General features: G+C 41.9%; 1 protein-coding gene across 3 annotated transcripts in view; it reads right to left on the bottom strand.

The window, feature by feature from the left end:
* AGK (acylglycerol kinase) overlaps positions 1–25481 on the bottom strand; it is a 56934-nt gene that overhangs the window by 5707 nt on the left and 25746 nt on the right. For all 3 annotated transcript variants that reach the window (XR_010592244.1, XM_065565813.1, XM_065565805.1), the window contains exons 3-14: positions 24996–25035; positions 19610–19689; positions 18228–18303; positions 16804–16896; positions 15760–15792; positions 13654–13748; positions 11410–11479; positions 10501–10580; positions 8011–8068; positions 4979–5126; positions 3678–3775; positions 1188–1258 (exon numbers count right to left, since the gene is read on the bottom strand). Coding sequence is in view for 2 of the 3 variants with exons in the window: in XM_065565813.1 (XP_065421885.1) it covers positions 1188–1258; positions 3678–3775; positions 4979–5126; positions 8011–8068; positions 10501–10580; positions 11410–11479; positions 13654–13748; positions 15760–15792; positions 16804–16896; positions 18228–18303; positions 19610–19689; positions 24996–25035 (942 nt within the window). In the remaining variant the exon portion in view is untranslated. The remainder of the gene's footprint in view (positions 1–1187; positions 1259–3677; positions 3776–4978; positions 5127–8010; positions 8069–10500; positions 10581–11409; positions 11480–13653; positions 13749–15759; positions 15793–16803; positions 16897–18227; positions 18304–19609; positions 19690–24995; positions 25036–25481) is intronic.

Raw genomic sequence — 25481 nt, 5'->3', positions numbered from 1 at the left:
TAAACATTTCCTTCTATAAAGTCTTTACAGCACAGATTCAAATGGCAGGCAACCTACAATCAACATGGCTGATGCAATTTACACCCAATGCCATCTGATCTTATGCCACTTAGGTATTCATAGTTCTGAAGATACTGTTCCCACAGAGGTAATGCAGAGTGCTCAAATAAGTTACCTGCTACTGCTATGAATATTGTAAACAAGGTACAGATATGCAGTAACCATGCGGCACCTAAAAGCTGCTTATGACATTTCCACACCTTTCCATCTGGATTCACTAGAGGGGGCCCTAGGACTGGAAAACAGCAGCTGGAACCAAAAGATCAGCCTGCTGGAATAAGCAGAATCTGATATTGCGGGAGACTCCTTGTGACGGTTCTCTAGAAACCTCACACTCCACTTCAACAAGGAGTAACGATGTGATAAACTTGGTATTGAGGGTCCTTAGAGGAGGTAGGAAAGAAGCTCAGATCAGCACTGAGTGCCTCCAAGTGGCTCATTTACAGAGTAGGAGAAAGGAGCATCTCACAGAAAAGCATCCCAAGCAGAGGGGAGGGGGTGAGGAAGGAGATGAGAAGACTCCAGAGCTCCTTCCATGTACCAGGCCCCCATGCCTGGAACCCCTGGTCTGCCCATGCTGCCACTCTATTTGTTCAAGTCCCTCCTTAAAATGCACTTCTTCCAAGAGACCTTTCCAGCTGAGACCTCACTTCAGAGATGTGTTAGTGAGCTGAGGGACTTTACCCCTTCCCTTAAAAACTGAATCCTGGCACTAACAAAGGCATGTGCCAAACATCACTGGTGCCATCACGTTGATTCTGCTGTATCCCAGCCCCCACATCGTTCATCTAAACTGCAAGATTTCTGGGGCAGGGATGTTATCTTCCTACCTGTCTTTAAAACACCTGGCCTCTTAGAGATGGTGTTATACCAATAACAATGTCAGTCAGCATTGGAGCGGAGGAAAGGGGGAGGGTGCAGAAATCGTAGAAGGTAGGGAGGGGAGCTCTAGCCACACAACATTGGCTCTTGCTTCCAAAACAAGAAAATTAAAATAAACCTGTATTTGAATGAACAAACCCCACAAGGCATTCCCCACTTTTGACCTTGCAGCACAAAAGCCAAGAAAACACAGCAGTTTTGTGACTAGAAAATCTGATGGCCCACGGCAGCCTCCCCGTACTCACCCCCTATTTATGAAGTCTCCCTTGCCGACTGAATCTGGTTCAATGCAAATATTCAAGAAGTCTTCTGTGCGCTATGGAAAAGATTTAGAATCCAAACTGTTAGTGTTTCTGCAGCATCACACCCTCCATACTGCAGCATGTGCTGGAAACCCTCTTTAAGGAGACAGCCCTTTTCCACATCCCGAACTGTCCCTCAAAAAAGAGGGTTGGGTTGTATTTTGTAAGGGATGAGAGGAAAATCATTTATTTTTTCTACTTAAATGGTCAGCATCAGGTTAAAAATGGTATCTAATGATTCCTTACCAACCATTATTCTGTACCAAACAGTAAATCACATGCTCAACAAAAATATTAAACCAATTTTTATGATCGTTTTACCGTTTATGGCATTGGTTTCTTTTTGCATTCCATGTAACTAGTAGGACAATGAAACTAGGCTATTCAGTCTGACTTCTGTTCACAAAACAGTAGTTCCTAGTCAACGCTTCTTTCAGGTTCTTACGTACCACAATGCTGCAACATTTGGCCAGCAAGTGCTGCAAGAGGAAATGTTTATTCGTTTTAAAAAAAAAACAAAAAAACAAAACAAAAAAAAAACCGATGCCCACTGGAGTTAAAAAATATGAACGATGGAAGCATTTCTTTTTGTCCTTGATTTTGTAAAAGCTTATCTGTAGGAAATGTAGATTTGGGGTCAAAGTATATCTGACATTACCCCTTTAAATTCCTGGCTCAGTTGACCCGTTGTCTTGATTTCCTACTTGCTACATGCGCTTACGTCAGGCCTGTACTAGGAATGTTAGCCCTTACAGTAATGTTGGCTAGGGGGTGTGATTTTTTTTAACAACATTTCTGCTATGGCAAAAGCCCTAGTGTAGATTCAGCTAGACTGGCAAAGAAGTTCTTTTGCCAGTATAGCTTATTTAGTCTGCGGAACTGGTGTAAGCTACACCGGAAAAAGCACTCTTCTGCTAATATAAGCTGAATCTGAACTAGGAGGATTGGCTGATATAGCTATACCTGTATAGCTATACCAGTCAACTCTATCTAGTGTAGATCAGACCTGAGCCTGGGATGGGAGGGAGGAAGGAATGACTCATGTTACTCATCTGAGATGCCTATGGCTGATTAATGAGCTATGTGATAGATTCCAAAGAGTCTCTCTATCCAGTCCCTTCAGGCTGGGGGGACAATGACGATTATATGTGGTCTCAGGGATGAGTGTAAAAGCATGGAGGACCTAAGGGGATCCAGATGGGTGGGGTTAAGATATGATATGAAGATGGTTGTTTAATGGGGGTGAAGCTGCACCTATGTAAACTGTTTTGTTCCTTCAGCCACTCACTCAAAAGGTGGCAAGTTCATGGGGCTGCACTGGTGACCACAGCAGTGAGCACATACCCCTCCCCATTGACTAGTAAAGTGCCACTAGTGCTGCTGCTGCACAGAAAGGCAAAGTGAATGGAAATGAAGAAGTGGTCCTCGGGACCGGATTATGGTCATGGAACACTGAGTTCTTCATTTTAGATCACAAGTTCTAATCCAGTCCAGCTCAGTAGTGACAAAAGCTGTTACCATCCAAGGACTGTGGACACTTTCAGTCCAGTTCCTGTTGGTTGCCTGCGCAGGGAGGCCAAAGGCTGTGTGGAAATTAAACTATCCCCGCAGTGCCACATTGTGGCATGTTGGGGCAGGGCAATATGGGGAAGCTTACACTAAGTAGCTGTTTTTAACCTGGTCCTATAAACAAAGGGCTTTGATCACTGAGAATGTCAGTCCAGCACTTTCCATCAGAACTAAAGACTTAAATCAACCCAGAAATCTTTGCTGTGATTTCACTGCTATGAAACATGGACTCCAGCCAGAGATGGTGTTAGGGGCGCTTGAAATAAACAGCGGCATATTGCGCCAAGGAGGCTCTCACAGGGACAGCTTTACTTGTCTCTCCCCAACCCCTCGCAAATAAATAAATAAAAATTACCAGCTCCTATCCTCTTTAATTTAAAATTGCCACTGTCCTCGTTTTAGTGCCAGCATTTCTGAGTCCTTCACTCTGCAGTTGGCAGAGGGACAGGGTCAACATTCCAGGCACACATCCAGGCTTACTGCTTCATTTCAGCATCAGTAAATATCTCCATTTTCCCATGGGGCAAGGAGAGAAGGTGCCTAACCCCTGCCATGAAAGCTTTAGGATTTCATTTGGTTACTGAAAACTTCCTGTTACACACACACTGCCCTCTCTGCCCCAACCTGGTTTCTGCAATCCAGTCTCGCAGGATCTTTATAATGACCCTTAAAACTGTCCCTCTCTCAGATTCTTCTGCAGTCCCACAAGGACTCCTTGTTCTTTTTGCTGATCCAGACTAACACGGCTACCACTCTGAAACCTGTCACAAAGACAGAGTTTACTCTGTGTGGTCAGGAAGATGGGAGTTCAGCAAGGAAGGAGTGCTCTGCACAGAAAGGGATTTATTTAGACTGTGCTCTTACTGTCAGGTCAAGCTGCCTGTTCTGAGTTGTGATGGAGAGTTCAATGGTGGACAGCTGCATTTCTTCCCATGCCTCCAAGGTCGCCTCCTGGGGGATTTCTGAGAATCCAGAAGGGAAGAGACCATTAGCCAGAAAGTAAATTACACAGACCAGAGTTCCATTGCTGTGAAATATGAAAGACGGGTGCCAGCTAAAGCGGCTCTGTCCCATTATTTCCACAGGTTTTGTTTCCTTCAAATTTAAAAAGCGACATATAGAGAAGGAAAGCTATGGGGGCTGAGGCTGGAAAGTTAAGTTGACAAACAGCACATTGCACAAACGCTTTAAAAGCAGTCCCTAGTGACCCCAGATTGACAGGTCTCTTGGGCTCACAGAACAGGAGCACTTAACAACCTAATAAAGGGATGTAGCCCCCACTCCAACAAAATCCAAAAGCTGTGACATTTAGGTTGCTGTGCTAATATTTATTTCCCACAGACAATCTCTCCTCACCCCTGCCACAGCCTATGCTCACCACTTAGTCCTGCTTTTAGCTCATCACTACATTTGTAGGGCTTCTGGCACAGAAGAACTGGATGGGAGTTGGAAGCCATCAATACCAGTGGAGCATGCAAGGCACTCTCCTGAGGGGCTGAACGTGCTGCCCGTGTGACACTCCCACCCCCTGCTGGGCCAAGGACTAAGTGCCAAGAACTCCTAAGGGGCAGAGTAGTGGGCCAAATTTCTCACTCCTCTCGATACTTGCACTCCATCCAGTAAACGAGAACATGCTTCCTCTGAGGCCACCATGGCTGTCCAGCAGAAGGAGGGATTCAGGGACCACTAGAAAGTGGCATGATTGGCCCCCTACTGCCAGAAGTGCCTGCACTGTCTCTCTACAAAGTGCTTGACTTCTGTCTACTTGGGCATTCCATGCTCATGGCCTCTGTGTCTGAGCACTTGCTGGCCCAGCTAATAGCTCAAGTTCTTGTTGTACGTATTGTTTGCTGGGAGAGGGCCAGAGCATACAAAGTACTTCTCTGTCCTTTTTTTGAATGTCATTATTTCCAAGCTAGCAATAACCACAATGGCCGCATCCCTGCAACCAGCCTGACAGGGTTTTTGGGATGGCAGACATAGTAAAAAAGGAGGGAAACCAGAAATAAAACCTGGACAACGTTTATACACTGCAGTAGAGTCTAAGGATAAAAGCACACGCAGACAGGATCTGCTCTTGGTCTCTCCATGAAACAGTCTTATTGGATGATGCACTGTTGAATAAAGCCCATCTCTGAGTCTATGCCCACACACATACTGCTTACCCTTTTGGGGAGATGCCCAGTACAGTGAAAGCCTTCTGTAAATCCTCACATACAAAGGGGGTCTGGATGGCTTCTCTTCCGGCTCCTCAGGAGGTCTCTTGGTTGGGCCCAAATACGTAAGGGAAGCTTGATGTTTCTGAGGCCATTCCTTGGATTTACCCAAAAAGGAGGAAGAAAAATGGCCTTCTGGTGAGCAAGCATCTGCTTATTCTGTGTGAGAGAGTGGGAGGTGACAGCTACATTCCCTTCACAGCCCGAGGATCCCACCCACTCGTAGCCCACTTTAAGTTTCTCCATCCTTCAGATTCCCATGTGGGAGCTGACATTCTCCCAGCTGGGAAGGATTACACAAGACTCCAGAGCCTGTTCAGCTAGTCCTCCCTAGCAGAGCAATGAGATGTATTTTCTCCCCAGCAGAGGGCTGAATGTGTGTTGCCTCTGCTGCAGGAGGATGAGAAAGAGAGAGAGAGAAATCTGTACTAGAAATCCAGTTCTCCTGTCTGGCAACATACAGAACTAACCATAGGGCCACAGAGGCAGCTCCAGTAACTTTATAAAGCATTTGAGAGGCAAAACACTAACATATAGCACGCTGTTACTCAGGGCCGGCTCCAGGCACCAACCCACCAAGCATGAGCTTGGGGCGGCACCTAGAGGGGGGCGGCGCGGCGCTCCAGCCCGAGAGTGGGGCCACGACTGGGCTTGCCGCCGGGGAGAGCGGAGCCCCGGCCGGGCTCTCCGCCCTCCCCCCGGCGCTCTGGCCGCCGGGGAGAGCGGAGCCCCAGCCGGGCTCTCCGCCCGGCACTCCGGCTGGTCAGGGAGAGCGGAGCCCCGGCCAGGCTCTCCGCCCTCCTCCCGGCGCTCCGGCCGCCAGCGGAGCCGCAGCAGGCTCGCCGCCCTCCCCCAGGTGCTCCGACTGGTTGGGGAGAGCGGCCCGCGGCCAGGCTCGGCGCCCTCCCCTGCTGCGCTCCCCGGAGGGGGGTGGAGGGGGTGGCGGGAGGCTTTTTTGCCTGGGGCGGCAAAAAAGCCAGAGCCGGCCCTGCTGTTACTAGAGCCCTGCAAATCTGCAGATATCTGCTGACCATGTCTGCGGATCAGAGGCGGATACAAATTTTGTATCCGCACAGGGCTCTAACTGTTATCCGGTGATATTTCTGATTCTAACGCCAGAACTTTAGAGGCTAAAATAAAACATTAGCTACTCAAATAGTGCCCGTGGCTAAAACTGGGGACACCATTTACTTCCTTTTTTAACTAACTTCTAAAAGACTAAATACATAGCCAGAGGGAATAAATGATGCCAACCGCTGGTTTGGTATTGAAATTAACACACTACAGAAATTCAGCTGATAGCCCACGTGCCCAAGGTACATATATTCTTCTTTGCACAGGACAATGGCGAGGACTGTAAGCCAAAAAGTTACAAGCTTGTTTTGGATCATAGGACTCACAATGTAGAGCCCCTCCCCTCCACACCTCTCAGCGTGGTGAAAAATTCCATCATAGCTCATGGTCACGTTAATAGGACTGATCAAATTGTTCAGAAAGAGCAGTACAAGCATACGAATATTAATGATCGTGGGGGGACAAGCAGGGCCTGAACTTAGTATTTCTTCCAAATTACTGTTATGGCTCAAAACACTGTAAAAGCTGCAATGTTTTGGGCCATCATTTTAGAATAAAGGAGAATAGTCACTGTAATTACTTTATATACAATCATGATAAGTCCTTCACCCTGACTATTATGATCAATTATGGTCACCCCATTTCAAAAGGGGTACAGCAGAAATTGGAAAGGTGCAGAGTAGGGAAGTGAACATGATTAGTGGCATAGCAAGACTTTAAAAAAAAGAAGAGATTAAAATAGTTGGGACTATTTAGTTTAGAGAAGAAGTGAAAAAGGTAACATGGTAGAGTAATGAATGACACTGAAAAAGTCGATGAGGCTCTTCTGGCTGCAAGGTGGCTCTCGAGGAAATATAAAGGCAAGAGATTTAAAAATGAGAAAAAGATTTTTTTAAAAACACAATGTATAAACAGCCTGAGGAATTTACTGCCACTAGATATCACTGAGGCAAAGTTCAGAATGCTCTTTAAGTCAGATGTTTATGTGAACAATATGAATATACCCAGTAATGCTAGCTAGGATATCAATGTATACTATTATCAACTCTCCTGCTTCAGGATCTAAAGACAACCCCTAGCTGCTTGGGGTTAGGGAGAAACTTCTCTCACGGGCATGCTACTGCATAACTATCAGTTATGGAGATTTATGAAGCATTCTGTGCTGGCCACTATCACAGACAGGATGTGGGCTACATGGATTTGATCTGCTGTAGCAATTCCTGAGTAATATCAGAGCATTTTTATGAAGGTTTGTACGTTTTAACGTTAAGGGGATCAGGAGGACAATGTGAATAGAAGTGCATCACCTTTAACACAGGTCAGATGTTAAACTTCACCCTGTCCCTTAAAGTATCTAAAAACTTTAAACTGAGATATAAGCAATTAACCTTTGTGTTCAATTTATCCCGCCTGGGAGCCTCTGTCTGATTATCAACACTCGTATACAGTCTAATTAGAGGCATTTTTGACATCAGATGAATAAATCAGGGTGAAACGTTACCACAAGGAAGCCTGAAGACAGACTGAATTGGAGAAAGATGGCTGAGCTCCCGCTACCGATTATCAGCTGCACCAGCCTCTCTCTAGCTTCAAAAGTGGTTATTTGCTCCCTCTAGTGACTTTGACTATGGTTGCAGCAGTTCCTCAGACCAGGCATTTTACAATATATTGTAAGAAACAACATACCCCGCTCAGAGCTTCACAATTAAGGCTGTATGTGTTTCTAGGTATATAAATTAGCTGAATTTCCCTCTTAGTTTATGTTGTCACTGGAACTCCTCAAAGGAATTATAATGCATGGAATATTGCTCCACATACAGTGCACATACTTTGCCTCTCTTCCCCCCTCGCTAGGAATACTTTTCCTTTTATTATTATTTTTATTTAGTAATGCAATCATACTTTACCTTCAGTGTACTGAAAAAGTGAGCTGCTTTGGTTTTTAGAGGCCCGAGGTACCAGTATCTGAAAAGAACCGAGGCAAAATTCATGAGAAAACTCAGGGGGCATTGGGTAAAGTAAAATCTTCCTTGATGCAACACATGCCAATGTATATACATTTGTTTTCCATTGAAGTTTATTCTTGTGCACTTGAACTTCAAGATACAACAAAAATGACTTATACAAGACTTTTACACTACAAGATGTGTAGTTCCCACAACATAATAGCAGCAGTATGTAATCATTAGCACTTTTAATCCACTGATTTCAAAGTGCTTGGTGAAAGAGAGTATCACTATCCTCATATTACAGAAGGAGAAACTGCAGCACAGAGAACTTGCCCAAGGTTACACACCAAGTCAGTGGCAGAATCAGGAATAGACTCATGTCTCAAGTCCCATGTGCCATTGCTGGGTTGCACAGATCAGGGAAATGCACTACAAAACCTGCACTACAGGTGGCCCAACGCCTCAGCAGCAGAGTGTCACCAAATTATCTGACACAATCCAAAATGACTCAGGTTCTCATGGTCAAGACCTGGTGGGATGCATCTCAGCAGGCTACATGAAGGGATGGGATGGAGGATGTGAAATCAGGGACTTCTGAATTAAAGGAATGGATGCTCCTAATGTTTACTTGCCTGCTCTCAGACCAAATAAGTATTTAAATAATAAAAATACAGTTACCATAAGTACTGGATAACATTTAATGACACACACAGAAGGTCATTATAGCACATGAACTTCGGCAGCTCTGGAGAGTAGGAGACCCAAACTATATAGGCTCCCATAAACCTCAACCGGGATTCTGCCACCGATGTTACACTGTCACCACTGACTCATCTGTCTACTAACTGCCTCCCATCCCCAACATGACCACCACCACACAAGACCACAGACAACATCATGGCAAAAAGAACAGGAGTACTTGTGGCACCTTAGAGACTAACAAATTTATTTGAGCATAAGCTTTTGTGGGCTACAGCCCACTTCATCGGATGCATAGAATGGAATATATATTGAGAAGATATATATACATACAGAGAGCATGTAAGTATTCTCACACTTCTTATCAAACTGTCTGTACTGGGCTATCTTGATTATCACTTCAAAAGCTTTTTTCCTCTTACTTAATTGGCCTCTCAGAGTTGGTAAGACAACTCCCATCTTTTCATGCTCTCTGTATGTGTATATATATCTTCTCAATATATGTTCCATTCTATGCATCCGAAGAAGTGGGCTGTAACCCACGAAAGCTTATGCTCAAATAAATTTGTTAGTCTCTAAGATGCCACAAGTACTCCTGTTCTTTTTGCAGATACAGACTAGCACGGCTGCTACTCTGAAAACATCATGGCAGTCCCACTGGAGAGTGTCTAGACTGGAATGGAGGGATAACCATCAGGCAGCCCACAGAGGTCCCTGGAGCCAGTTACTACTCTTATGGTCCCTTCCCTGCTGAACTTGTGGCTCAACTCTATCTGTGCCACACCTTAACTGGTGCCTTCCCTTCTACCTACCCATTATGCCACCGGCGCAATACAGAGTCTGAAGCAGACCAAGTCCTGCAAAAGGACATCACTGCACGGGAAAGATCGGGGGCTGGCAGTGGGTCAGAATGAGTGAAGATGTGGGAGTCTAGCCAGTGGCAGGAAGGCTAGTGGGTGTTGAGGGGAGAAGAGAATGCATCCCATTAGCTACTGGCCATGGGAAACTTGGGGCTACATCTAAGAGGCACTCCTGTCACACAGTGGCAAGCATCATAGCACCCTCACCAACCGCTGAACCCCCTAGTGACAAAGACTCTGATCGAAGCCAGGCCTTGTCACCCCATTCTGCTAACTCCCGACCCCTCGTCTGCTGACTGAGGTGGTTCATTTACGAACTACCACATCCTTTTGCTTCCCAGACACCCAACAGCTGCAGTACAGCTCAGCACTATTCATTTGGAGCAAACCCAGCATTTATTAGTTTAGTGATCAGAAAACAATCATCAGACAGTACATTCCATGCCACTCCTGCCAGGAACTGAAAGACATTTCTATTGCATCTAATGTTCTTTGCTGGAGTTGAATTACATTATGAGTGAGTCTCTGTGTGTGAGTCTTTTCCTTGGTGACTGATGAAACCCAACGTACAATGACTCCTCTCAGACGGGACTCAGGAAAAAGCTTTCCCATTGGCTTTGTCTGTGAAAGAACTTCCAGAATTGGACATCACAGGGCAAGTGTGAGGTTAACATTTTCAAAATCAGGTCAGCGGAAAGTAAAATGCTAAATGCATATGAAAGGGAACACTGAAATGCCTTACACTTTATCATTGTAAAATGCTATGGAACGGGCCTATGTTTGTCCTCTTCTAAAGCTCATAAGGACCTCACTGCAAGATTTGGGAGGGGAAATACCAAGGGGTATTAAAAAAAGGCACAGCTACAAAAAACACATTGTATTTCTTTACTTGCTAACTTTAACTCCTGCATCTCTGTAGGATCCCCATCTTAATCCAGTCACTGCAAACACTGGCTGCTCCTTCTCTCCCTGTAAAGAAAAGCAATGAGTGCACATTTACATTCTTTTTTGCAACCATAAAACAGTAATTCAGCTAATCTATGACCAATCCCAGAAGTGAAATTTTATAGCAAGGGTGTCCTACAATAACCAAGGGCTGGACAAAGCTCAAGTGGTACATTCTGTCTACTCCAACAGAGAGGAAATCATAGCTGAAGGTTTCCAAGGTGCCAGCAGTTCACTTTGACTGCACACCCAGCAAGGACTATTTCAGTTTGTGGAGACCAGGAGCCCAAAGAAAGGTGTGCTGCACAGCACCACTAAGTACCGGCTGGAAAGAGAGCTGTTTGCTCACAGAACAGATACACCAGAAAAAGGGGGTACTCAGAAAGGCGACAGGCATGATCAAAGGTTTTCCAGTCTCAGATTTTCCAGGATGGCAGGTTATTAATCCCAATATCTACACAAGATGTATTTCAAATCAATTCAGACAGCTATTATTATCCCATTCCTCCAGAAATACCAGCATTTGCAAGTTATGCATTCATCGAGCACTTTCTGCCTCCCCAAAACATTTTTAAATACTCAACTATTCCCTTTAGCTCAGAACATCCCACTTTATTGCATGCAATCCATTAGAAGGGCAAATGAAAGGATTTCCACTATAACGACAAAGTGATGACATCACTGACTGGAGGGGGAGTATTCTTGTGTAAACATTATCTATCAGGATTCCCCAATACTATGGAGAATGGAATGGCCAGAATGCATGAGAAATAAACAGAAAAGCCTTAAGAATACTGTTTTCACCTAAAAGTGAGAGTGGAGGGTGCCATTTTGAAACAGATTTTTTTTTTACCTTGATCTCCAGTACATCAAGTGGAACTGTCTCTCCCTTCAGAATGGCCAATGTAGCATCAGCAATGTGTCTGAAAAAAAGCCAGAAGGCCACAAAAAAGCAGTGTGGGCTTTTGAAGTATTATTTATTTGTATTACAGTAGCACCCAGAGACTGATCAAGATCAGGGCCCCACAATGCTGGGCATTATATAAATACATAGTAAGAGACAGTCACAGCCCCAAAGATCTTACAATCTAAATAGCGTGTCATTTTCTTATTGGATGGGAAGCAAAAGGAGTCAGCAGTAATGAATGACAAAAGCCAGCATAATTTTTTCAGAGAGGTTCATCATCCAATTACTCTTGGGGAACATGCACCTACTATATTCCCTACCTCCTTAAGGATTCTAATTGCAAATTTCTTTTACTATTGGCAAGCAGAGAATGTGCCGGGGGTCCATGCATAGGACTGAACTCAGTCAAAATACAGGTGTATATTACTGCTATTTTTGCAGTGTATCAGTGCACTTATCTGGATAAGGGAGCACAATACTTATTTCCTTGCACAAGACAAGATTCATTCCTCGTTGTCTTAGATTTTGTGGGCTTTGAAGGTAAGACAGTGACTGTTGATAAAATATGGGAGAAATTGAAAAATATCTTTGCTCTTAGCGTAATTTATAAAAATGATTCAGGGATTTAATGCACGTTATTATACTAAATTAATCTATTGTACGCTCCTTTAGCCTTATATTGTGCCACCATTATTGCCAATCTTAACCCAGCCTTCATGCTGCTGCTGATGGTTGCTGTTCATCCCCCAGGGTTAATATTAAACCATGACACACGGGCCTCAAAGCTTTTCTCAACAAACTGTTTAAGATTCTGTACCACAGAACCTGTTAAACATGTTTAAGGTACATTTCCTCCTTCAGTCACCGAAGAAGACCTGAGTTCAAGGTTGCGCACATTTCCCATGACAGCCACATATATAAAACACTTCTGGTCAATCCAACATCCACTGAATTCAATAGGAGTTTTTCCATTGGCTTCAATGGGCCTTGGATCAGTCCCTTAAAGAAGGCAAAGGAACCTTTTTGTCCATTTCTTGGCTCTTTATGGCTTTTGAACTCAGAATTTAAGTCCAATAAGCAAAGGTGGAACCAATATCCAAATATCTAAAATGTTACTATTTCTCATTCTTATGTCTGCACTCAGGTTCTGTTACTAACATGGGCTGTTAAGCAGCTTATTGACAAACTCTTTTCAACTCCACCAATATATTGTGGTCCCCATCTATGCAATTTGTTATCAGCAGACAATGAGATCTCTCAATTCAAATGGCTTCTTCAAAGCCCAAACATAAATTATTTTTATCCTACTGTTGATTAGAGCATTGTCCATCTTGTTGAGCTGCAAAGCACTCTGGGAGTTTTAATGAAGGATCAGATGTTATGTCAGTTTGGCTTGCAGGCACTGTGTATACCAGCAATGCTTCCACAGAGCAGAATGCTAATGAGTTACTGTGACAAGAGTGAACAGAGCTCACAGTGAAGGGAATAAATCCATTAGTATGGGAGAAATTGAAAGGTAGAAAAACATGGAGAGAGGAAGAAAAGTTGGTTCATTATTTTTTTTTTAAAACAAACAGAAAAATAAGCTTATATTTAACATAACGAAATGCAGAAATATGATCACTGCCTGACTGGATCAGACCCATGGTCTGTTTTGTCCACTATCCTGTCTCCTGGTGACCAGGAGAATCTTAAACAGATGCTTCAGAGGAAAGCACAAGAAGCCCTGCAGTGGACATATATGGGATATATTGTCCTATATACTGGGGAAGTTTCTTCCTAGCACCTTAATAGGTAAATATTGGCTTATACACTGAAGCGGGAGAACTTGTATCCTTTCCAAAACCGTTGAGTTGTTTTGTCTATTATATCTCTGGCTAGTCTCATTATCCATATGAATTCCCAATCCTTGTTTGAATCCTGCCAGGATCTTGGCTTCAAGGGTATCTTGGGGTTGGGAGTTCCACAGGATAAACTGTTAATCCTAAGAAAAAATATTTCCTTCCACGAGTTTTAAATTTGCCTTTAAATTTCATTGACTGTCAGGCCCTTAAGACTACCAATTACTGTGTAACCCAGAGAGGAAGGGAGGAGAGATAATAGAAGAAAGATCTGAAAAACCCAAACTACCAAGCAGCATTTCCCCCTCAAAAATAACACCACATCTCTCCTCTCACATGCAAAACTTACTGGACTTGGTTTAAGCTTCCAGGGTAGAGAGTTTGGCTCAGGGTACTGGACTTTCCAAGGGGAATGAATCCAATAGGAATCTTACTGAAGGTGGCCTGGAAACATGAGGGAAGTAAATTTACATTTGCATCAGCTGAATTAAGCTTCCTGTGTAGACTATTGCCCTCTTGGCATTAAGCAGTCAGGCACTTCCCGAAACGAGGCAGTAAACACATAATGACTCAGAACATGGCATTGGAATCTCTGAACCCACCAGTGCCAACTGGCTACAAAGGAGCTTTCTGTAATCATTAGGAGCATCATTACACACAGGTTGGCAGATATATACTACCTAATGTATGGATTTTGTCAGCAATCTGCCATCTCTCTGCAACTCAAGGTGGCATCTGAAGCCCTGCTGCACTGAATCTCATTTATCTTTGCAGAAGCCCTCTTGATAGAGAAACCTTGCATGACAAAGAGATTTCCTCAAAAGAAAAAAGAATGAATTGATACAGCAGAGGCTTTGATTGTGGAAGTCATTGCCTGCGTTGTTTTCTGGCCCCTGGTGCAGTAAAGGCTTTGTTGCTGGAGCAAGCTAGTGCAGCACCACATCACAATAAACCGTGTTTCCTGAAGTGTGTAAGCAAAACAATGTAAACTACTGTATATCACAATGTTCTCTCTCTGCTGGGTACTGCAGCTCGTAGCACTGTGACACTGCAAATCCACATCAGCTAAACTGTATCCCTTTGCCATCACTTGTACCTGTTATCCCCTCACTTGTAAGCCCTTACACCTCCTAGCACCCTCTTCTCACTCTACACAGTGTCATTTTATAGCTTGCAAGAGATTGGCTCTTTGCAGGCCTACTTGCTCCTACTTTGCCTTCCCACTTTACCAAAAGGGCATCTCTTTAGCGCCTTTAATGGGCTCTTCCTATAATCAGGAGTGTTGTTAAGACACAATCTGTAAAGGGAAGGCAGAGCACAAGCAGGTGGGCAGATCTGCAGATCTGTCGGTCCTCTAGCATGTGGACCGACAGTAGGGACAAAATTCTGTGGGGTAGGAGAATTCTGTGGCCCAAGAAATGCAGAATCAGAAGCTCTGACTATGCTACAATGAACTCCCTCACCCTGCAGAATAATGCAGCATGCAAAATATTTTGGGCTACTGTAAATTAGCATAAACTGCATTGCAATGCACTATCTTTCAAAACGCTATCAAACGCTCACAGTAAACAAATGGAGAAAACAGAACATTCATTTTTTTTCTCCACTCTCTTTCAATGATAGGGAACTTATGGGTCAACTGCAACATTAAGTAGTACAAAAAACTGCAGAGAAAAATGTTTTGTTGTCGTCACTCATTTTTTAAATTCATCGAGTCCCTTTTAAAAATTACCAGCTTATTTGCAAAGTTTAAATATAAAATGGTTGTCTTGTCACATTCAGACGAAATCATTGTTTAAGCAGGCATAATTCCAATTGCCAAGAGGATCATCAGATCCTGGTCTGGATCATTTCATTGCCTTTTGCCAGGGTTCTGCCAAGAGGTTTTGGGAGCACTGCTCCCCTGCTTTGTTAATTAGCAGTGTCCCATCCCTGGTAAAACATATCATCGCTTCCAGTGCAAGTTTATTCTAACATGAGCCCTTAAAATTTGCTTTCTGCAACCATTTATGTCAGTAGAAATTCACTGCTTGAATACTGACGTTAAGTGAGCATAAAAGGAGTAGGAGCACAGCCACACTGAATTCAGTTTTAGGTCGCAAATACAGAAAATCACTTGTAGTTTTTTCTACAGCTCTATTGCCAAACAAAAAACTAGTCACAATTAGGCCATAGGCCTTTGAAAGTTGTGTGTCTGGCTTCTCCACATTCCTTGCTCTGTAACTGGAAGCCCCCCAACAGTTTGGGCTGAGAGCCATTCCACTCATTGAAAACGGGAGAAAGAGAAAGGAAGTGGGCAAAACTGCAGGATACTAGCATGGCTGACTCATTAAACAGCAAGCTAGCCTTGGATTATCTGCAGGAGTTCGCTTGGACCAAGAGGTTCAGTTGAACGCCTGGGATGTCCCCCTCAGATATAAATTAAAATAAATAAATAAAAAACAAACACCCTCACCTCATCTGCTCTGCGGAGGAGTCCGGTTATGACCTGAAAGATAGTGGAAATATTTGGCTTTTGGATTCTTTTGTGCAATTACAGTAGAAACCTATGAAATGCAGACATTTGCTGTTCAGAATAGATGCACTTTTAAGAGGCCTCCAGTGTTTTATGGAAGGAGCTGTAGTTTCTTACACAGAAAGGGGTACATTTTCTGTACCCACCATAGAGAATGGCAGGGGTTTGAATGTACAATCACTGATTGAAGTCAGCATATGCATTTAAGGATGTAAAAGAACCAGATGCTTGTGCACGTGTTATGATGGCACTCAGTGTGCTCTTAACACATGAGGAAATATTAAAAAAATTAATCAATTTTAAGGCCAGAAGGGACCATAATCTAAAACATATCTTCCAGAATAGGGTGATCAGATAGCAAATGTGAAAAATCGGGACGGGGTGGGGGGGGGTAATAGGAGCCTATATAAGAAAAAGACCCAAAAATCGGGACTGTCCCTATAAAATCAGGACATCTGCTCACCCTATTCCAGAAAGGCATGGAGAATCCGCTACTTCCCTTGGTAATTTGTTCCAATGGCTAATCACGCTCATAATATGAAATTACTCCACACAAAGAGCACTCTATTTTGAATCCTTTGTAACCGTTTAAACATTCTTTGTCTGCATCCCTTGCTCAGGACTATTAACCCCAGTTTTCAGTCATTATAACTTTCTGGGTTGTGTGTGGAATATCTGCAGACTAGTTTTAACCCAAAAGTGATGGGATGGGTGTGCATAGGAGAGTCTGTCCTTTCACAGAGTTTGAGTTATGCTACTATGAATATCAGTTGCTTGGGAAAGCATTTTCTGATTTCTTTATTGCCCAGTAACTCTCAAGTGGTTTCACTGTCAAAACTAATCCATGGCATGTTTTGGAATGAACATGTCTCAGATCAGAACTATAGCATTCTGCAACTATGTAAGACAATCCTCCATCTTTCTATCCCCAATATGGTACTGTGATTTTTTCATATACGAGCCAGGAGAAAGCTCCTACAGTACCTCCTGTACAGTTCCATCCCCTCCTGCAATAATGATCAGGTCCGTATTTTCCATCAATTCCAGCAGCTTTTTTGCTTGTCCTTCGTAATCTGTCTGAGATACCAACAGAGATCAAGGGTCAGAAACTCAGCTTACCATGTCTATGGCCACATGGCCACAGATAAGTCTATGATGCATACGATTTGCTCTACTATTGGTCTCGTCAAAACACCATGCACTTATTACATAACATGCACAGAAATCACTTCACTGATGAGTGAAACAAGTCCCATTTAACAGCACTTCTTGTTGAAGCAGCTCACATGCCACAGTGAACCCTAGACAGATGTATTTGGAATACAGTTGTATTCGGCTGAAACTGCATGGAGAATTAAGATTGATTGCATGTAGTCTAAAAAGAACTTAACACAAACACCTGGATTTCCACTCTTGTTCTTGCAAAAGAAAATATCACAGGATCTTTTAATGGTCATCAGTGGTAAGAACTGTAGTTTTGACTCCTCCAAAAAAGGCAGCACATCCAGAAGAATAATGCTGGGGAAGTGGTTCAGTGTTGACCAAGAGGGTACAATGCCACCTACTGAACCACAAACTCTACTTCCTGCAACACCTCGGTTTTTGTAGTGGTCTCTTATCCAAGTACTGGCCCAGTCACATTCTGCTAAACTTGTGAAATCTAAAGCAGCACAGCTGCAGTTTGATAAGAGACTTGTAAAATAAATACAATAAATAGAATTTCTTCTTGGGCTGACACTATATTTTTTTAGTAGAATAAACGTCAATAAAAATAGGGGGCTTATCATGGAAATAACAACACAACCTCATCAATACGGGTACAAGACAGAAAGATGCATATATAAGAGTACACATATCTTCCAAAGAGCAGTTTTTATTGCCAGTGTGTAATGAATACTAAACAGCCAACATATCAGTCTCAAGGATTCTTCAGAAACAGCAGGAACCCTTCACATTTGCTTTTCTTTTTCTTTCCAGTGAATGCTCTTTGCAAATTCATGCCCCTTTGTAGTTTAGCATCCCCCTCAGGATAGCAGAACATTTCATTTTGGGAGAGCCATTAAGGTATGCAAGATTATTTTTAATTAATCTGCAGCTCTCAACCGGATCGCAAAACTTTCTCACATCAATTTTACATGTTGAGGCAGAACTGGTAACTCCAAGGACAGTCTAGACTGTGTGTCTGTATTACCATCTGACACTCAAATATTTGGGAGAGTCTCCTCTCAAATATCCGTTATAGAAGGGTTGCCTCTCACCCCCACAGACATACACATATCCTCAGTCAACCCTATTGAAAATTAAAAAGAATTCAAACGGTCTTTAAATTAACTGGGAATTTTAAAAACTCAGCATCAGTCCAAGTTCTCAGCATAACACACAGGTTAATGTAACAGATCAGGTCTTACCTTAACTATGGTTATATCCAAGCCAGATAAATGTAAAATTGGGGCGGCATTCTTTTCAAAAAGGTTTCTTGCTTTTCTGGAGAAAATAAGGGGGAAATTATTTAATCACTGAGGAGAGGGGGAGGGAGGTGGTGAAAATTCAAAGCAAAGAAAATCAATAAAAAAAAAGAGTACATGTTCTGTGGAACAAGTCTTTCAGCCTGTCTATCAAAAGTCAGTTGCAAGAGGTGGGTTTTGTTTTGGTCCAAATGTATGAATTTTCTAGACTGATTCTTAAGTATGTCAACTTTTTTATGCAGTCTTTATAAATGCAAAGGAGTTTTTTTAAACATGTTCCAAAAATAATTAGTAATAATCAAAACAAGAGCTTGAAAGAGTAATTTATTATTTAATACACAATTAATGTGTTATGGAGCACTATGCCTTAAAGTCATGAAGGAAGCAAATTCTAGTTTTAAAGGGGAAATATTTTTAAAGTTACTTGTTCTATATATTATTTAGTAAGTTTAAAAACAAAAACTTTATCTGACCTTGTTTTGGTAAAGCTTGCATGCATTTTATGCCTGGAACTGCATAATAAAATAACTATGCCATTAATTATACATTACTTGCAAGGAGCAGAGCCCGGGAATAGAAAACGGAGACTTTAAATTATGGACACTGTACATTTTTCAAAGATGAGTGGTTTGTCACAATTCCACCCCAGCGCCATAGGACAAAACATGCATGACAAAGTACTTCCAGGACAGGTAACTCACTTGTCCTTTAATATTATTCACTGAACCCCTCCCCAGATGTGACAGGGAGTATAGCCAAATGGCAGGGATATACACCTGCATCGCCAGCAAGCAGACCATTTTTACCAACACAATTTTCAAGACAACTGTTGGCATCCTTTAGAAACCCAGCCTGGTGTCTTATTTAAGCATGTATACCATGCTCAGTGGCATGGTATGGGGCAGGACCCCTTGCCCAATGGCTGGCTTCCACGCAACAGGATCATTGGTTACCTCTGACCGTCACAAATGTGGAAGACACTATTATTGGTTATTATTGTTGCTGGGGAGGAAATCAAGGTCACTTGCAGGAAGGGAATACTGATGGCCCCAAAGCAGGAAACAAGAAAACCAGCAATGGAGGAAGCTTAAAATGATTTGGGATTCATTCTTTTAACATAAACAACATTTTATTTAACTTCTGTATCTTGATCCAACATTTCTGGTGCAAGTAACGTAAGGAAGAATTAGATAACACCAGGTTTGAGCGGAGTGGAGACAAACTTGAGCCTGACAGGATGGCTGGCCTTCACAATGAAGGACAGTTTAGAAGTATAAAGAAGGGGTGCGTGGGATTTGGGGAATGAAGTGTAAGGGGAATTTTACCCTTTGCAAGCTGCTGGATTGAGAAAAACTGTTGCTTTCTTCACCTGCATGTTGGAAGGAATCAACTGGTTGCCAAACACCTAAATAAGAAGAAAAAAAGGAGGAAACAGGGAGTTTCTCTTCTAAGTCACCGGTCACTACAGTTTTAAATAATGTACAACAAACATCATCATCATACCCTCACCCCACACTACATACAAATGCCTTCCCTGTCAGGCCTATCACATAGGTTCTCATATTAGCAGAGCCTACTATTATTATTATTATTATTAGTGATTCCTTGTTCCAGTGACACAGGGAATTTCAAAGGCTGAAGTCCTCCTGAGCAAATCTCTCAAGTCTCTGACTCCCACTACCATTCCTCTTTATTTCAGACCTAAATTTTCCTGCCACAGATAGAAATCTTGGGAGTTATTCTTGATCCTAAACTTCTTTTCCCTCCTACATATTCCTTGAACGTCTACCTACCACCACCTCCACAGCATGGCCAGAATTGGTCCTTGTTTTGACCCCATTTCTGCTGAAATCCTTACTAAGACTGTAATCACTTACTAGGCTATTGGTATTCCGTCATGTACATTCTCCTTAAATTCATATTTTCTAAGCTTTCATCTAAAGGGGGAGGGAACGCTGCAACCAGACTACTTGCTCTCACAGAGAGCAGCACCTTCCCACGCCTGTGTTTTCAGACTCCATCAGTGGATTCCTATCCCACCTCTGTCCCCAGTTCTAAATAGCGCCCATGGTTCTCAGAGCTCTTCATGGACTTACTTCACTCAGCCTCTCATACCATCTGCTCACTCCATTCCTGGCCATCTTTCTGTTCTCTTCCCACAATTCTTCATTGTGGGGATGGGCAAGGGAAGATTGTGCTTTCACTTGTGCTGCTGCACCTCTGTAAAACTCTCTCCTAGCTCACTGGAAGGCATCATCACTCCCATACCAAACCCTTACAGCCTTTATTATTACTACTTTTTGTTATTTGTATTGAAGTAGCACGTAGAAGCCCCAGTCATGGACCAGGGCCCCATTGTGCTAGGTACTGTACAAAGAACAAGATGATAGTCCTTGATTCCTTTTACACGGGAACCTCTTCAAAGCATTTTGTGATGCTGAACAAGGCAGCCACTATATACAAAAAAATCTCATATTTCAGTGATTAGCTGTTCAAAATAGTAATTAACTCCAATCATCACCTTTATTATGGGAACCCGAACTAAGAAAAAAATTATACAATTAAAAAATAAAATTCAATTATCCTTTTAAAGTAATTGGAAAAGCAGGGAAAGGAAAAAGGTGTATGAAAGTGGTTGTTGGGGGAGAAAAAAAAAGGGGGGGGGAAATCAAACCATCAGCTTTTAAGTTTTATTTGAAAAACATCTGGGAAAAGCCACTGATTAAATTTTATTACAATTGTTTAAGGGAAATCAGCGAAAATGAGGGCCCTCATCAATAGTCCCCTGGTATGTTACAGCTGTTGAAAACAATTAATTATTCACTCTGGGGGAAATGTGATATATTTATTTGTTCTAAACAAACAACCTGTCACTCTTATGATTTATGACTAATGACAATCATTTCTTTATGTGATATACTTGAGGGTATTTCTGTAGAAAATTCCTGTTTTAAAGAGGAGAAATTAAAAATAATAAACAGAACAGTTTTTAAAAACTGTTTAAGAGTCCTCCATCATGAAAACAACACAGGAGCATATTTTAAAATGAGGTAATAATACATTTTAAGATAACATTTGAGAAGGTCAGTTTCTCTTTCATGTTACCTACCAATAGCCGAACTCTTTTACTCTTCACTTATATAGCACCTTTCATACAAATACGCTTCACAAATATTACTACACCACTTTAAGGTGTATTATAATCCCTATTTTACAGAGGGAGCAGCTGAAGAGCAATGTGACAAAACAGAAAGTTCCTTAACGTCCTCAGAGGTCCAAAAAGAGTAAGATTCAGAACAACGTCAGCCAATCAGATCACATTTGCAAACGAGCATATATATATATGTAGGTCAATGACAGCTAACTTATTCACAAGAAGGAGTTGTAAAAAGTTTTAAATGGTGTGGTGGGTCCCGTAAAGTACAATTTTAGATGGTCATGTAACATCACAAGGTGATGAATGTTCAAATCACCATACCCTGATAGAGTCTTTGCTTGAAATGTAGATGTACTGGTCACTTTAGCACACAGCTTGCTCCTTCCTGAAGTCTGTATGCACAGGACTTGCAATATGCTTAAGAATTCAATGAAGAATTGATATTTTAAAAATTAGCATCTCTTGTATCTCTTGTATTATTCTTTCACTGGACTGGGTCTTTTAGTCTATCTTCCTTGGATTTTTATTATTTAAATGGCACCAGAAGTATGCATGGCATTTTGCAAACAATTAAACATTACTCTTTTCCTGAGGATCTTACAGTCTAGAGGTCTGATCCTATCAGCTCTTGCTGCTGCTTCAATATAGGTTTTTATGTCACACTCAGCACCACCATTTTGATGATAAATGCACTTATGGAAATTAGAGATTGAAAAGAACTACTCATCCACCTAGTCTATCACCTTTCCAATGCAGGACAGTTCCCTGGAGGATAGTCTCCTGCGCTTTATCCACTGCAGTTTAAAGTATCTCAAAAGATGGTGTTTCCACCCTTTCATTTATGAGACTAATCCATAATCTAACATATCCTATCTTTATGACTTTCCCAATACACAGGCAAAATTTACCTTTCCTTAATTTCAAATCCATTACTTCTAAGGTAGTTCTATCTCCTTGTTCCACCCTAAGCAACTCTCCCTTTTTGCAATGACATCCTTCTGACACTATGCACATTTAGTTCTTTTATGCTTTCTGTTGAAATTATCAATAATATTTGAAATGATAAATATTAATATGGGAAACCACCAAACACTAATTTAACCATAAATTATTTTATTAAATCCAAAGGCCAAATCTTATATAATTGCTCTAAACATACCTAAATAATAGGCAATTTACTACATCCAAACAGTAGCAAAACATTTATAAGTATTTGATCAAGACACTTACAAATAGGCTAAACCTAGGGGTGCTTAGATTCATAGTGGTCAGCTCCGATGTGGTCAGGCAGGCATTAGCAATGAACCCTTTAAGAGTTTACTTTTTATATCCTTTAACAAACAAGTGATGTAATTGCCAAGTACCGACTTTAGCGAAAAACCAAACAAACAGTTTCACCCTTCTTTCCAGTCTTAATCCAGATAAGATTTACAACCTCCTTTCCTCTCCTCCTTCTTGCTGCCCAACAGTTTTCCCATTGCACCTGGATTCAGATAGGCTTTAACCCTGGTGTGTGAGGTGGGAACAGCCATGTTGACTCATTTTAAGACAGATTATCTTTTATTTAAAACCATCTGCAGTCACTCCGACTGGTCAGAGGCCTTCTTTTTAGGCACTTCCCCTTGTCTCATTAGTTATTCTTTGAACCAGACATCCTCCCTACTTTATTCCTTCTGGCCTTATAACTCACTGTTTTCAAGGCATTCCTTCCACTTAATAGTCAGGGCCTTTCTTTACAACACCCGTACACTTCCTTAATCAAGCTTAAGTTAACTCTAATTCTTCGACTTCATATTTATTAGACACTTCCTTATAAATCAAATCAATACCTCAAACCCCTTATTCGTCTTTACTCTTCCGTGAACTCCCTCCAATCTGGCAGCATCTTTCAGGTAGTGAGGTATTAACAGCTATTTATTGGAGGTTACATATAAGGCACTAATCACTTTGTTATCTAAGCACTGAACAAGACCAGAGAAAGCATAAGAGTCTAGAGCAGGGGTCTTCAACCTTTCAGAAGTGGTGTGCCAAGTTTTCATATATTCACTCTAATTTAAGGTTTCACGTGCCAGTAATACATTGTAACGTTTTTAGAAGGTCTCTTTCTATAAGTCTATAATATATAACTAAACTATTATTGTATGTAAAGTAAATAAGGTTTTTAAAATATTTAAGAAGCTTCATTTAAAATGAAATTAAAATGCAGAGCCCCCCGGACCGGTGGCCAGGACCCGGGCAGTGTGACTGGCATTGAAAATCGGTTCGCGTGCCGCCTTTGGCACGTGTGCCATAGGTTGCCTATCCCTGGTCTAGAGCAACTGATATTTTCTATCAGAATTAGTGGAGAATTTGAATGTATAAATGTGGGGAAATACATTGATTTATTGTGAGCAGAGTTCATGGGGAAAGGTTGGATATTTAAAAGGTTCTCTTATACTTTGATCAGGCTCGGGATCCATAGACTTTCTTCTGGCGAGAAGCTGCGCAGCCTGGATCACGCTGCTGAGAACACTCTTCCTCACAGCACTTAGTCTAAATTGGGGTTTCTCCGTGGGCCTCACTATTGAGCAGTTACCTTGGGTGAAGGTGTCTGAGGAGAAAAATAATTTACACCCACACCTCTCGGCGGGCCAATACTACAGTGATGGGCGATGGTTCAGAGCCCTATGAGGGCCCTTGTCAAGGTTCTGGCACGGGGAGCATGATCAGAACAAGCTTTGGTTGGCACAGGCAAGGAGGCAGTAAGACTGTTGAAATATCTACTGTGTCAACAGTGGAATGAGAATGGTGTGTGCAGTGGTGCTGTCCCTGGGAAACAGCACCCACGCCAATGAAAGAATACTTGGTAAGAGCAGGCTTCCCTTGCAGGAACACTACAGTAAGAAGTCTGCCCTAGTTAACTGGCCTTACAGACCCCAGATAGCAGAAGTAGATGTGTAAAGAGAAAGTAGTGAGACCAATGCTCCCAAAGGACAACTATGCAGACTTTCACTAGAAGCTAATATTCTCCTCGGTGACCTAAGTGAAATAAGTTGATGGTCTCCGTCCACTTCTTTGTGGACAAGTAGGATTATTACAAAATCAGCCACCACAACTGATACCCTCATTAAAAATCTTGATAGACACACACAGGATTGAAACCTGGGCAAGGATACTGGACTATCCCATTAACCCAACAGAGATAATATCTCTAGGTTAAAATTAGCATAAAGCAGCTTGCATGGTTTCTGCTGTACCTATTTTATGGTATATATAAAATTTCAGTCTCCACTCCTGTCGATCCATTTCCTCTTCACTATCACTTTGCAGACAGATGGAATAATTAAATCTCCATAACTGAAGGACTATGCAAACTGAATAGTATCAAGAACTACCTACAACTGCATTGTTTATTATGGCAAAAAAACCCACCACCATTCAAAACAAACAACACAGCCAGCATCCCTGTCAGGTTTGTCACGTAGATGAGACCTGCTGAGAGAATCTCAGGAGTCCTGCACAACTGAGATAAGATGGGGATTTTAATCTAATTGTATCATATTAAATGGTATTACCTGGGCTTCCTGGCATGCAGCTCTCCTTAGCAGGTTATCACTATCAGGAAAAAGAAAGGAGAGAATGGACGTTAAATAATATAAGTTTAAGGAGCTAAGGCAGAAATGGTTAGTTTTTTTCAAAACATATACATCTGCCCTCTTTCTACTGCTTTGACACCCAGTAAAATATCAGGTTGAGACCTTTAAACACCATATGGAAAACATTCTACATAAGAATAATTTTGCTTTTATATATATATATATATATATATATCGCATGTACATATATGTATTTTTTCTAGCTATTACCCCCTTTTTCATTATTAAAGACCAGGGTTCCAGGTATAATAATTTACAAGGCCCTAAATCTCTAGCTATTATGGTTGTGAATAAAACCTTCAGATTGTGAACTGAACTTAAACTAATGCAGCAACTGCTATCTGCCTGAGTCTGCCTGCAGCCTGAAACAATAACTCAGAAAGACGTAAATTACCCCATACACCT

Source organism: Chrysemys picta, chromosome 1, assembly GCF_011386835.1.
Source record: "Chrysemys picta bellii isolate R12L10 chromosome 1, ASM1138683v2, whole genome shotgun sequence".
Classification (NCBI taxonomy): Eukaryota; Metazoa; Chordata; order Testudines; family Emydidae; genus Chrysemys; species Chrysemys picta.
This window is presented reverse-complemented; position numbering and strand designations above follow the sequence as displayed.